General features: G+C 44.3%; 1 protein-coding gene and 2 pseudogenes across 1 annotated transcript; all 3 read left to right on the top strand.

Annotated features, from left to right (window-relative positions):
- Positions 1 to 1,046: 1,046 nt before the first annotated feature.
- LOC125425395 lies at positions 1,047 to 7,346 on the top strand (annotated as a pseudogene).
- A 390-nt stretch (positions 7,347 to 7,736) lies between these two features.
- LOC125425394 (olfactory receptor 11G2-like) lies at positions 7,737 to 8,676 on the top strand. Its single transcript, XM_048483005.1, is given in 2 exon segments — positions 7,737 to 8,095; positions 8,097 to 8,676. Coding segments are annotated over 2 exon segments (939 nt in total).
- Positions 8,677 to 12,887: 4,211 nt separating this feature from the next.
- LOC125425393 lies at positions 12,888 to 13,663 on the top strand (annotated as a pseudogene).
- Positions 13,664 to 15,176: the final 1,513 nt, after the last annotated feature.

Genomic DNA, 15,176 nt, shown 5'->3' with positions numbered 1-15,176 from the left:
GAGCTCTCTCAGCCCCACCTACCTCACAGGGTGTTTGTTGTGAGGGGGGAAGGGCAAGGAGATTGTCAGCCCCTTTGAGTCTCCTGCAGGAGAGAAAGGGGGGATATAAATCCAAACTCTCTTCTTCTTCTTCTTAAGCATCCCCAGGACATCTTATTTGGGCTGTGCAACCTCTCCATCATCATACTGGTGGTTCTAGACTGGTGGTTCCACCCAGGCTTTTGAGGCGGAAGTGCGGTGGCTCCAAAGGGGGGCATAACTCTGTAAAGCTCTAAGAAGGGCTTCAAGGTGGTTGGGTTTTTTTTTCTTTCGGCTGCCTGAGCCCTGTGGACTTTCCCCAACTGAGTCCCTTGCTCTTAATGATCATTGTGAAACAATACACAGAATTCATAGAAATAATTATTCCCCATGACAACTGTCTATGCGTCATGGTGCCTAACAGTCTTGGTATGCCTCCAGAGAGACATGGTTTTCACTGGTAATTATTTTGTTCTTACAGACACACCTTCTAAGCCTGCTACGTATTAATAGTTACACTGAAGCCCACATACCCATTCTTCGCGCCAACCTGCCAATGACCTTCGCCCAAGATACCTCACGGTTACAGGTTCAAGGTATGGAAAATCCTGATGCGGCACTTGTGATTAACCTTTTGAGAGACGGAGCAGCGTCCTAAATAGTAGATGAGAGCAGGAGTGGTGTAGGAGGTTAAGAGCTCGTGTATCTAATCTGGAGGAACCGGGTTTGATTCCCAGCTCTGCCGCCTGAGCTGTGGAGGCTTATCTGGGGAATTCAGATTAGCCTGTGCACTCCCACACACGCCAGCTGGGTGACCTTGGGCTAGTCACACAGCTTCTCAGAGCTCTCAGCCCACCACCTCTGGGGTGTTTGTTGTGAGGGGGGAAGGGCAAGGAGATTGTCAGCCCCTTTGAGTCTCCTGCAGGAGAGAAAGGGGGGGATATAAATCCAAACTCTTCTTCTTCTTCTACACCAATACAGAAATGGAAACCATTTCCAAAGAATGCCCTTCTGTTGTCTGATTCCCGATGGATCCAGGAAACAGGAGCAGTGTGCAAGAATTCATTTTGCTGGGATTTGGAGGCGGGCGGCAGAGGCGGTTCTGCCTCCTGATCTTTTTCGCCGTTCTGTACGTGCTCGCTTTGGCGGAGAACCTCTTCATCATCGTACTGGTGGCCCTAGATGCTCAGTTGGCGGCTTCCATATGCGTCTTATGTAATTTCTCCACCAGCTCGAGAGATGTGTTATGTGACTTCGACTGTGCCTCGCATGCTGGTTGACTTGGCCTCCGCTCAAGGAGTCATCTCCTTCAATGCCTGCATCCTTCAGTTTTATACCTTCTTCTCTCTGGGTGCTGCAGAATGTTTATTCCTCTCAGCCTTGGCCTTGGATCGGTACTTGGCCATCTGCCACAGATCATGTCCCGAGATTTCTGCTATTCTCTGGTAGTAGCATGTTGGGCCCTCGGTTTCATGTGGCATGTTTTTCCAGTGGTTTTGATTTCCAGGTTGTCCTTCTGTGGTTCAAACATAATTGATCACTTTGTATGTGATCCCGGGACAATTTTGTCTTTGGCTTGCCCTCCAGGAAAAAACTTATCCTTCATCAGTCAAATTGTAACTGATGCCTCAGTCATTCTGGCCAATTTCTTCTTCGTTGCGCTGTCCTACGGTGCCATAATTCTCACCCTGATGAAAACCTCTCGCAAAGGCAGTCGTGTGAAAGCATTCTCTACCATATCTTTCCACTTGGTGGTGGTGACGCTGTTCTATGGCCCCGTGGCGGGGATGTACATGATTCCAAATGGAGGAAGTGAGTCCGAAGTTGCTGGTGGTCACGGTGTTGTTCTACGGCCCGTGACACCTCCAACCCCTGACTTACAGTCTGAGGAGCGAGCAGGTGAAGAGGCGCACAGGGAGGCTGAGAAGGAGAAAGGTGAGATTATTAGGAAGAAGGGAGAGGGGTTAAAAAGATATAGCTAAACAAGGAAGCAACCATGTATTGTCGAAGGCTTTCGCGGCCAGAATCACTGGGGTGCTGTGTGGTTTCCGGGCTGTATGGCCGTGTTCTAGCAACATTCTCTCCTGACATTTCGCCTGCATCTGTGGCTGGCATCTTCAGAGGATCCTCTGTGGTTTCCGGGCTGTATGGCCATGTTCTAGCAGCATTCTCTCCTGACGTTTCGCCTGCATCTGTGGCTGGCATCTTCAGAGGATCATCTTTAGATGCCAGCCACAGATGAAGCGCTTTTATCAGGAAAATCTTCAGAACTGCAACCATACCAACGGAAACTCTACAACAAAACTTTAACCAATTAGACTAAGAGACACTCTTTAGGATTCTTGGAAACTTCATCTTGCACAGGGAGATATGTACTGGAATAAAAGAGGCAGGCCCTTTTCACAACAATTACATTGGCCGCCTATTTGTTTCTGAACATAGCCAGAAGTTTGAATGTTAATGTGTATAGCTCTTCAGGTTGTGAGATCTGGGAGTCTCATACTTGAAACAGCATCTCTAGGGACCCACTGACCAGCTACATTAAACCCTCCAACGGTTATTGGAAAATCCTTCTTACTGCTGTCTCGTGTTCTGTAACATTCTGACCTGGTGGATTGAGCAACCCAAGGGCGTGCCACATTCAGCCCGCTTCCACAAGTTTTGGACAGCAATTTCACTTCAGCAAGTTCTTTCCAACTGAGCCAGAAATGAGATTTTGGTGAGCTTGTGGTTCTGGACTAGTTTTGCGGGAACAGACATTATTTGATCCACTGTACTTGATAAGCTTGTTTTAATAGGATTTCTGTGTTCTGCAGTTTTTCACGGATCAGTAAGGCACTCCAAGTGTTTTCAGAAGCAAAGTCAATAGGTTCAAAAGAAGTTTAAAAAGAGAGACAAATGTTTTCAGTGTTGGATAAAGACATCCATACAATGTCCTTGAGTCTGCATTCCTAAAATCAAAACTGTTGAAAAGTTCCAGGAAGGACAATAACATTTTGCCACCTCGAACAACTTCAAAGCAGTTTGGGTACATCTCAGAAGCTAAGCAGTGTCAGATGGCAACGGCAAACCATCTCTGTTTGTTTCTTGCACCGAAAACCCTATGACAGTGATGGCGAACCTTTTTGAGACCGAGTGCCCAAATTGCAACCCAAAACCCACTTATTTATCGCAAAGTGCCAACACAGCAATTTAACCTGAATACTGAGGTTTTAGTTGAGAAAAAAAAACGGTTGGCTCCGTTACTCGGGAGTAAGCTTGGTGGTAGTCGGTGGCTTTGCAACTCTTCCAACGGGTGAATCACAACCCTAGGACCATTGCCAGCAACCGAGCTTACTCCCAGGTAAAGGATCACGCTTTAGTTGTTTGCATGAAAATCAGTGGGGTTTAACAGTGCTTGACAGGGTTACCTACACAACTTTCCAAAACTAAGTCTTTGGTTTTAATGCTAATAATCGAACCCAGTGTTGGAGCCGGCCTAGATGTATGTCGGGGGGGGGCTATGTTTGTCTTACGTGCCCACAGAGAGAGCTCTGAGTGCCACCTCTGGCACCCGTGCCATAGGTTCGCCATCACTGCCGTATGATGTCACCAACAGTTGACTACAGTTTGCTGGCAGTTAGTATTTCAGTAGAGAGAACAGCACTGTGGGCTATATTACTAATATTTATTATCCCACTTTTAACTATATGCTATCAGCGCATGATTGGAAGTCTATAGGATTGTGCATGGTGTAGAAATGTTGACAGAGGAGACAAACACCTATACCCTGCAATACTAGAACCAGGGGGCATCCATTGAAAATGCTGGGAAAGAGAATTAGGACTAATAAAGAACACTTCTTCGCGCAGCGTGGCGGTTGGGTGTTTGGAATATGCTGCCACAGAGGTGGTGATGGCCACTAACCTGGATAGCTTTAAAAGGGGCTTGGACAGATTTATGGAGGAGAAGTCAATTTATGGCTACCAATCTTGATCCTCCTTGATCTGAGATTGCAAATGCCTTAACAGTCCAGGTGCTTTCGGGAGCAACAGCCACAGAGAAAGGCCATTCGCGTTCACATCCTGCATGTGAGCTCCCAAAGGCACCTGGTGGACCCTTTCACGGTGGCGAAGGCTGGACGGGCGGACTCACAATTCTGATCAGCTGGCTTGTTCTTATGTTCTTATATTTAGCTTGCTTTCACTGTTATATTTCTGTATACAGCATACCATTTTTTACCGTCTTGCGCGTGGTGCCGTACGTGGTCAATACTTGCGCCCTGATTCAGACTTCTGCAAACCTAGTGTGGTTTATTATAATTTTATTACAATGCTTATTACATGACTCCTCAGCCTATCGATTGTAAGTACGCTGAGCAATCCATCTTGAGTCTCACAAAGCTGGACTGTAAATAACGTACAAAATAAAAAGAAATGTATAGAACACCAAAACAGTTGGCATATATGATAAGTGGACTCAGTCCGATGTTGGCATTGTGGGGATAAAAATGCAATATATATCCATATGTGGCTAGAGTGTCCAGAGGTAAAACATTTTTTGGGAAAATGTTATAATATACATAGAAAAATATGTGAAGGTAAAAATAAAGATAAACATAGATTTATTATTTATAGGCATATTGGATTATATACTAATAGAACAAAGAAAGAGAAAGTTATTCAAACTCATGATCAGAGCGGCCCATGCAGTAATAGCATTGGGGTGGAAAGACAAAAAAATCTGGACAATGCAGAAGTGGTTGGAATAGATATGGGAGCAAATAGATATGGGAGCAAATTCTCACAATACTAGAACCAGGGGACATTCATTGAAAATGCTGGGGGGAAGAATTAGGACTAATAAAAGGAAACACTTCTTCACGCAACGTGTGATTGGTGTTTGGAATATGCTGCCACAGGAGGTGGTGATGGCCACTCACCTGGATAGCTTTAAAAGGGGCTTGGACAGATTGATGGAGGAGAAGTTGATTTATGGCTACCAATCTTGATCCTCTTTGATCTGAGATTGCAAATGCCTTAGCAGACCAGGTGCTCGGGAGCAACAGCCGCAGAAGGCCATTGCGTTCACATCCTACATGTGAGCTCCCAAAGGCACCTGGTGGGCCACTGCGAGTAGCAGAGAGCTGGACTAGATGGACTCTGGTCTGATCCAGCTGGCTTGTTCTTATGTTCTTATGTTCTAAATACAATTAGAAATTTTTGACATAATGTCCAGAAACCAAAGATGGCAAGAAAAACAAAAAAGATATGAAGTGGATCTGGATGGAATTCAAAGACTGGTTAAACGAAATTGGAATTGCAGAAGAAAAATGGACAAGAAGATTGAAAAGAATGGACCTTCTGCTGCACATTTAAAGAAGAAAAGAAGAGGGGGGAGGGAGAAAAAAAGGGGGGGGGAGATATGGAGGATGAAATATAAGATGTACAATATAAATCTGTAATTTGGGTGCTGTGTGGTTTCCGGGCTGTATGGCCGTGTTCTAGCAGCATTCTCTCCTGACGTTTCGCCTGCGTCTGTGGCTGGCATCTTCAGAGGATCTGATGTTGGGAAAGCAAGTGGAGTACATCAGATCCTCTGGCTGCAAGCAACGTCAATACTAAATGCAAACCACTAATATTTAACATAATGAAAGCCTTCGACAATACATTAAATCTGTAATAATCCAAAATATCAATAAAATATTATTTTAAAAAAATCAAATAAAAAGAAATAAAGCAATGTCAAATCCAAGTGTCATTCGTTTTGATTGCCAGCTGCTCCTGCAATACAGTCGCCAACGCCTGCTTGGGAAAATTCCTGGACTTTTTTTCGGGGGGCGGGGGGTCGGTGCCTGGGGAAAGCAGAGTTTGGGGAGGGAGGGCTCAAAATCCTATGCTCATGGGAGAAACAAAATCCTCTTTATCCATTTTCTCTGCACTGTGCAGATATCTTATATACTCCTCTCACAGGACAACTCAGCCGCATTCCTTCTCAACTGAAAAGCTGCCAGCGTTGTAGTTTGTTTGTTTGGCACCCAAGATACGACTGGATGTTTTTGCTTATTATATTTTTATCACATGTCTATGATTCTGTTTGGTACCTTTTTTGACAGATCCTACTTTCCCCCCAAACTGTTCCAGTGGGTCCACAAAGGGCTACAGCAAGAGGAAAAATTAATGTGCATAAATGCCCTTCCTTTTTTTTAAACATCTAGCCAGCTTTTTCTATCACACCCAGTTTTCCTCCTTGTTGCAGCTGAGGTATTGCCACAAAGTAACTAAATATTAATCCCATGATCCCCAGCATAGCCTTTTGAAGGGGTAGAGGCAGTAAGGTGGGATCCACAAATTTACAATGGCTGGAGTTCCCCTTGGTGGTGGGATTCAAACAGTGGCCGGGCTCCAGTGGGACTGGGCGAGGAGACTTACTGACGGGGGGGGGTCTGTGGCAGACATTCGAGCGGGGCATTAATAATTTCTCTGTTACTGTAAAAAACTCTTACTGTAAAAAAAAGTTCCTAATTTCCAGCTGGTATCTTTCTGTCCATAATTTAAATTCATGATAGCAAGTCCTATAAGTCTACTGTAACCAAGAAACAACTACTTCTCCTCCTAACTGACTGCCTGTCAAATACCCAATACTTTCAAATACCTAATTTGTTTCTAGGAAATCCAAGAAGGATACTTTCCTTAAACAAGGAACTTTACCATATTTCTAAAACATGTTTTAAAACAATAACAGAATTATCCAGTTTTTCTACCTTAAGCTAACCAGCCACATAGAACAACAGGACTCTGGTTGCTTGGACCTAATGGAATTTCCTAGCGGGCAGACCCAATGAGTAACCCCCTCTCGGCACACACAAATAGTGGTAACCCTCTGGGAACTGGGTGAGGAGCCTACTGGATCCCACCTCTGGTGACATGCTCTGTAGCAGCTCTAAAGGAGACTTCAAGGTGGCTGGGGTGTTTTTTTTCTTTTGGCTGCCTGACCCCTGTGGACTTTCCCCAACTGAGGCCCTTGCTCTTAATGATCATCGTGAAACAATACACAGAATTCATAGAAATAATTATTCCCCATGACAACTGTCTATGCGTCATGGTGCCTAACAGTCTTGGTATGCCTCCAGAGAGACATGGTTTTCGTTGGTAATTATTTTTGTTCTTACAGACACACCTTCTAAGCCTGCTACGTATTAATAGTTACACTGAAGCCCACATACCCATTCTTTCTTCGCATAGCCTACCAATGACATCGCCAGATACTACGGTTACAGGTTCAAGGTATGGAAAATCCTGATGCGGCACTTGTTGATTAATAGCACGATAGATGGAGCAGCGTCCTAAATAGTACACCAATGCAGAAATGGAAACCATTTCCAGAGCAAAGGAGTCTAGATTTGCACTGAGCCTACAGTCTAGAGACATACGTGCTCTTCTACAAGCAAACCTTCATTAGCGCATTGTCAAATTATGGGAAGCCACTGTTGATGATCCCGTCTTGTATACAACTAGAAGTAAATTACCTGACAGAAAATATATTCTGGTTGCTTTTTGATGTATAGCTTCCTAAAAAATAATCCCAAGCAATCTGAACCACAGAATGGGTGAAGACTGCCTGCCCTTTCGCCAACACTGAAGGGTATATCTGTGCTGTTTTATCAAGGGAAGGGGGAAAATAGACATAAGGAGGATTTCTGATCACATTGTGAATGCCCTTCTGTTGTCTGATTCCCGATGGATCCAGGAAACAGGAGCAGTGTGCAAGAATTCATTTTGCTGGGATTTGGAGGCGGGCGTCAGAGGCGGTTCTGCCTCCTGATCTTTTTCGCCGTTCTGTACGTGCTCGCTTTGGCGGAGAACCTCTTCATCATCGTACTGGTGGCCCTAGATGCTCAGTTGGCCCGGCTTCCCATGTACGTCTTGCTCAGCAACTTCTCTTGGCTGGAGATGTGTTATGTGACTTCGACTGTGCCTCGCATGCTGGTTGACTTGGCCTCCGCTCAAGGAGTCATCTCCTTCAATGCCTGCATCCTTCAGTTTTATACCTTCTTCTCTCTGGGTGCCGCAGAATGTTTATTCCTCTCAGCCTTGGCCGGATGGTGGCCATCTGCCACAGATCATGTCCCGAGATTTCTGCTATTCTCTGGTAGTAGCATGTTGGGCCCTCGGTTTCATGTGGCATGTTTTTCCAGTGGTTTTGATTTCCAGGTTGTCCTTCTGTGGTTCAAACATAATTGATCACTTTGTATGTGATCCCGGGACAATTTTGTCATTGGCTTGCCCTCCAGGAAAAAACTTATCCTTCATCAGTCAAATTGTAACTGATGCCTCAGTCATTCTGGCCAATTTCTTCTTCGTTGCGCTGTCCTACGGTGCCATAATTCTCACCCTGATGAAAACCTCTCGCAAAGGCAGTCGTGTGAAAGCATTCTCTACCATATCTTTCCACTTGGTGGTGGTGATGCTGTTCTATGGCCCCGTGGCAGGGATGTACATGATTCCAAATGGAGGAAGTGAGTCCGAAGTTGCTAAGTTGGTCACGGTGTTCTACACGGCCGTGACACCTTTTCTCAACCCCCTGATTTACAGTCTGAGGAACGATCAGGTGAAAGAGGCACTGAGGAGGCTGAGAAGGAGAAAGGTGAGATTATTAGGAAGAAGGGAGAGGGGTTAAAAAGATATAGCTAAACAAGGAAGCAACCATGTATTGTCGAAGGCTTTCACGGCCGGAATCACTGGGGTGCTGTGTGGTTTCCGGGCTGTATGGCCGTGTTCTAGCAGCATTCTCTCCTGACGTTTCACCTGCATCTGTGGCTGGCATCTTCAGAGGATCCTGCAAGAAATTGCAGCCCAAAACCCACTTATTTATCGCAAAGTGCCAACACGGCTATTTAACCTGAATACTGATATTTTAGGTGAAAAAAACGCTGGTCTAAGTTACTGGGAGGTAAGCTTTGCGGTAGTCGGTGGTTTTGCAACTCTTCCAACTGGTGAACTACAACCCTAGGAGAGGTTTTGTTTCCAGAAGCAAGCCCCACGCCATTGCAACCGAGCTTACTCCCAGGTAAAGGATCACGCTTTAGTTCTTCGCATGAAAATCAGTGGGATTTAACAGTGCTTGACAGGGTTACCTACACTGCTTTCCCAAAACGAAGTCTTTGGTTTAATGCTAATAATCGAGCCCAGTGGCCCAGGCCAGCCTAGATGTATGTGTGTGGGGGAGGGGGGGCAACTGTGTTTGTGAATGCCCACAGAGAGGGCTCTGAGTCCCACCTCTGGCCCCCGTGTTGTGGTTACGCTATCACTGCCCTAAGGATGTCACTCATCGCTGACTGCAGCCGTATTGCGGCGAAGTTAGTATTTCAGTAGAGGGAACAGCACTGTGGGCTATATTACTAATATTTATTATCCACTGCTATATGCTATCAACTTTTATGATTGAAGCCTATAAAATTATGCATGGGGTGGAAAATGTTGACAGAGAGAATTTTTTCTCTCTTTCTCACAATACTAGAACCAGGGGGCATCCATTGAAAATGCTGGGGGGAAGAATTGGGACTAATAAAGGGAAACACTTCTTCCACTTAACGTGTGATAGGTGTTTGGAATATGCTGCCACAGGAGGTGGTGATGGCCACTCACCTGGATAGCTTTAAAAGGGGCTTGGACAGATTTATGGAGGAGAAGTCGATCTATGGCTACCAATCTTGATCCTCTTTGATCTGAGATGGCAAATGCCTTAACAGTCCAGGTGCTCGGGAGCAACAGCCGCAGAAGGCCATTGCTTTCACATCACTGCATGTGAGTCTCCTAAGGCACCTGGTGGGCCACCGCGAGTAGCAGAGAGCTGGACTAGATGGACTCTTGGTCTGATCCATTGGTTTGTTCTTATGTTCTTATGTTAACTCCTGGTTTCTCACTGCATTATATATTTCTGTATACAGCCCACCATTTTACCACTGCCCTATTCCTTTGTCAATGCCTTGTCATGGTCAATAACTTGTTCTGATTCAGGACCCCCCCTGCAAACCCTAGTGTGGTTTATTATGAATTTTATTACAATGTTTATTACATGACTCCTCAGCCTATCGCATTGTGGCATTTTGAGCTTGAGTCTCTACAGCACGCCTGAGCTTGAGTCTCACAAAGCTGGACTGTAAATAACGTGACAAAAATAAAAAAAAAGAAACTAATAGAACACCAAAAACAGTTGGTATATGTGATAAAGTGGACCTAGTCCAAATGTTGGCATTGTGGGGATAAAAAATGCAATATATATCCATATGTGGCTAGAATGTCCAGAGGTAAAACATTTTGGGGAAAATGTTATAATATACATAGAAATATGTGAAGGTAAAAATAAAGATAAACATAGATTTGTTATTCATAGGCATATTGGATTATATAATAAAAGAACAAAGAAAGAGAAAGTTATTCAAACTCATGATCAAGGAGGCGGTGGCCCATGCAGTAATAGTATCAGTGTGGAAAGACAAAAAAAAAAAATCTGGACAATGTAGAAATGGTGGGAATAGATATGGGAGCAAATACAATTAGAAATTTTTGACATAATGTCCAGAAACCAAAGATGGCAAGAAAACCAAAAAAGATATGAAGTGGATCTGGACGGAATTCAAAGACTGGTTGAACAAAATTGGAATTGCAAAAGAAAAATGGTCAAGAAGATTGAAAAGAATGGACCTGCTGCTTTACATCTAAAGAAGAAAAGAAGAGGGGGGAGGGAGAAAAAAGGGGGAAGAAGATATGGAGGATGAAATATAAGATGTACAATATAAATATGTAATAATCCAAAATATCAATAAAATATTATTTTTAAAAAAAATCAAATAAAAAGAAATAAAGCAATGTCAAATCCAAGTGTCATTCGTTTTGATTGCCAGCTGCTCCTGCAATACAGTCGCCAACGCCTGCTTGGGAAAATTCCTGGACTTTTTTTCGGGGGGCAGGGGTGCCTGGGGAAAGCAGAGTTTGGGGAGGGAGGGCTCAAAATCCTATGCTTATGGGAGAAACAAAATCCTCTTTATCCATTTTCTCTGCACTGTGCATATATCTTACATACTCCTCTCATGGGACCACTCAGCCGCATTCCTTCTCCACTGAGAAGCTGCCAGCTGCTAGAAGTTTGCTCTGTTTGGCACCCAAGATCACGACTGGATGTTTTTTTTTGCTTATTATATTTTTTATCACATGTCTAGGGATTTTGTTTGGTACCCTTTTTTGACAGATCCCTGCACTTTCCCAAACTGTTCCAGTGGAGTCCCACAAAGGGCTGGCAGTAAGAGGAAAAAATTAATGCGCATAAATGCCCTTCCTTTTTTTTTTTAAAGCATCTAGCCAGCTTTTCTATCACACCTAGCTCTCCTCCTTGTTGCAGCTTAGTGTGCCACAAGCGTAGTAATCCTCAGATATTAGTCCCATGATCCCCAGCATAGCCTTTTTGAGGGGTAGAGGCAGTGGTGGGATCCAAAAATTTTAGTAACAGGTTCCCATGGTGGTGGGATTCAAACAGTGGCGTAGCACCACTGGGGCTGGGCGGGACATTCGACAGGGGCGTGGCCGGCATTCCTGGGCGGGGCATTTGACAATTTCTCTCGGTTACCTTGTAAAAAAACTCTTTTACCGTAAAAAAGTTCCTAATTTCCAGCTGGTATCTTTCATGGTCCATAATTTAAAATTCATGATAGCAAGTCCCATCGCCTACCGCCAACAGAAAACAACTACTCTCCCTCTAACTGACTGCCCGTCAAATAATTTAATAATTTCAAATACCTAATTTTGTTTCTAGAAATCAAAAGAAGGATACCTTTCCTAAACAAGGAACTTTACCATATTTCTAAAACATGTTTTAAAACAGCCCAACAGGGAGAATTATCCAGTTTTCTACCTTCGCTAACCAGCCACAAAGGGAAAACAACAGGACTCTATGATTTTTGGACCTAATGGAATTTCTAACGGAAAAGCAGACCCAATGAGTAACCCCCTCTCGGCACACACAAATAATTAGTAACCCACTCTCGGGAACTGGTGAGAACCTGCTGGATCCCACCTCTGGTGACATAACTCTGTAACGCTCTAAAGAGGGCTTCAAGGTGGGTGGGGTTTTTTTCTTTCGGCTGCCTGAGCCCTGTGGACTTTCCCCAACTGAGGCCCTTGCTCTTAATGATCGTTGTGAAACAATACACAGAATTCATAGAAATAATTGCTCCCCATGAAAACTGTCTATGCGTCATGGCGCCTAACAGTCTTGGTATGCCTCCAGAGAGACATGGTTTTCGTTGGTAATTATTTTGTTCTCACAGACACACATTCTAAGCCTGCTACGTATTAATAGTTACACTGAAGCACACATCCCCATTCTTTCTTCTCATAGCCTACCAATGACATTGCCAGATACTACGGTTACGGGTTCAAGGTTTGGAAAATCCTGATGCGGCACTTGTGATTAGCCTTTTGATAGATGGAGCAGCGTCCTAAATAGTACACCAATGCAGAAATGGAAACCATTTCCAGAGCAAAGGAGTCTAGATTTGCACTGAGCCTACAGTCTAGAAACATATGTGCTCTTCTACAAGCAAACCTTCATTAGCGCATTGTCAAATTATGGGAAGCCACTGTTGATGATCCCGTCTTGTATACAACTAGAAGTAAATTACCTGACAGAAAATATATTCCAGTTGCTTTTTGATGTATAGCTTCCTAAAAAATAATCCCAAGCAATCTGAACCACAGAATGGGTGAAGACTGCCTGCCCTTTCGCCAACACTGAAGGGTATATCTGTGCTGTTTTATCAAGGGAAGGGGGAAAATAGACATAAGGAGGATTTCTGATCACATTGTGAATGCTCTTCTGTTGTCTGATTCCCGATGGATCCAGGAAACAGGAGCAGTGTGCAAGAATTCATTTTGCTGGGATTTGGAGGCGGGCGTCAGAGGCGGTTCTGCCTCCTGATGATCTTTTCGCCGTTCTGTACGTGCTCGCTTTGGCGGAGAACCTCTTCATCATCGTGCTGGTGGTCCTAGATGCTCAGTTGGCCCGGCTTCCCATGTACGTCTTGCTCAGCAACTTCTCTTGGCTCGAGATGTGTTATGTGACTTCTACTGTGCCTCGCATGCTGGTTGACTTGGCCTCTGCTCAAGGAGTCATCTCCTTCAATGCCTGCATTCTTCAGTTTTATACCTTCTTCTGGGGTGCCGCGAGGAATGTTCATTCCTCTCTCAGCCTTGGTCTTGGATCTGGTACTCTCTCATCTGCCATCTGCTACCCACAGATCATGTCCCAGATTTCTGCCTATTCCTCTGGTAGTAGCATGTTGGGCCCTCTGGTTTCCATGGCATAGTTCTTCCAGTGGTTTTGATTTCCAGGTTGTCCTTCTGTGGTTCAAATATAATTGATCACTTTATATGTGATCCCGGGACAATTTTGCCTTTGGCTTGCCCTCCAGGAAAAAACTTATCCTTCATCAGTCAAATTGTAACTGATGCCTCACTCATTCTGTCCAATTTCTTCTTCGTTGCGCTGTCCTACGGTGCCATAATTCTCACCCTGATGAAAACTCTTCGTGAAGCGCCATGCGTGGTGGAAAGCATTCTCTACCATATCTTTCCACTTGGTGGTGGTGACGCTGTTCTATGGCCCCTGAGCATGATGTGCCGATTTCAATGGAGGAAGTGAGTCAGAAGTTGCTAAGTTGGTCACAGTGTTCTACACGGCCGTGACACCTTTTCTCAACCCCTGATTTCATAGTCTGAGGTTCCATCCAAGGCAGTGAGGCCACCGAGGAGGCTGAGGAGGCGAAAGGTGAGATTATTAGGAAGAAGGGAGAGGGGTTGAAAAGATATAGCTAAACAAGGAGGCAACCATGTACTGTCGAAGGCTTTCACAGTTGAATCGAGCTGAAGTGCTGTGGAGCTGTTCCGGAGATGTATGGTAGTGTTCTAGCTTAGCATTTCCTCTCCCTGACGCTTCACCTGCATCTGTGGTTGGGCATCTGCCTGTGGAGAGAATACAAGGAACACGGCCATACAGCTCAGAAACCACACAGCACCCCAAGGAAGCAACCAGTCGACTGAGAGGCACTCTTTAGGATTCTTGGAAACTTCATCTTGCACAGAGAGATATGTACTGGAATAAAAGAGGCAGGCCTTTTTCACAACAATTACATTGGCTGCCCATTTGTTTCTGAACATAGCCAAAAGTTTGAATGTTAATGTGTATAGCTCTTCAGGTTGTGAGATCTGGGAGTCTCATACTTGAAACAGCATCTCTAGGGACCCACTGACCAGCTACATTTGACCCTCCAACTGTTATTGGAAAATCCTTCTTACTGCTGTCTCGTGTTCTGTAACATTCTGACCTGGTGGATTGAGCAATGCCATAAGGCAGTAGCCGATTCAGCCCGGCCTCAATAAGTTTTGGACAGAAATTTCACTTCAGCAAGTTCTTTCCATCTGAGCCAGAAATGAGATTTTGGTGAGCTTGTGGTTCTGGGCTAGTTTTACGGGAACAGACATTATTTGATCAACTGTACTTGATAAGCTGTGCTTGTTTTAATAGGATTTCTGTGTACTGCAGCTTTTCACGGATCGGTAAGGTACTCCAAGTGTTTTGAGAAGCAAAGTCAATAGGTTCAAAAGAAGTTTTAAAAAGAGAGACAAATGTTTTCAGTGTTGGATACAGACATCCATACAACGTCCTTGAGTCTGCATTCCTAAAATTGAAACTGTTGGAAAGTTCCAGGAAGGACAATAACATTTTGCCAACTCACACAACTTCGAAGCAGTTTGGGTACATCTCAGAAGCTAAGCGGTGTCAGATGCAGGCAACGGCAAACCATCTCTGTTTGTTTCTTGCACTGAAAACCCTGTGATGTCACCATCAGTTGACTGCAGTTTGCTGGCAGTCAGTACTTCGGTAGAGAACAGAACTGTGAGCTATAGTACTAATATTTATTATCCACTGCTATATGCTATCAACTTTTATGATTGAAGTCTATAAAATTATGCATGGGGTAGAAAATGTTGACAGAGAGAAATTTTTCTCTCTCTCTTCTCACAATACTAGAACCAGGGGGCCATGCATTGAAAAATGCTGGGGAAGCATTAGGATTCAATAAAAAGGAAACACTTCTTCATTTAACGCAGTGATTGGTGTTT

The sequence above is a fragment of the Sphaerodactylus townsendi genome, unplaced genomic scaffold, assembly GCF_021028975.2.
Source record: "Sphaerodactylus townsendi isolate TG3544 unplaced genomic scaffold, MPM_Stown_v2.3 scaffold_38, whole genome shotgun sequence".
Taxonomy (NCBI): domain Eukaryota; kingdom Metazoa; phylum Chordata; class Lepidosauria; order Squamata; family Sphaerodactylidae; genus Sphaerodactylus; species Sphaerodactylus townsendi.
Note: the sequence above shows the minus strand (reverse complement) of the source record. Positions and strands in the feature narration are given on the sequence as shown.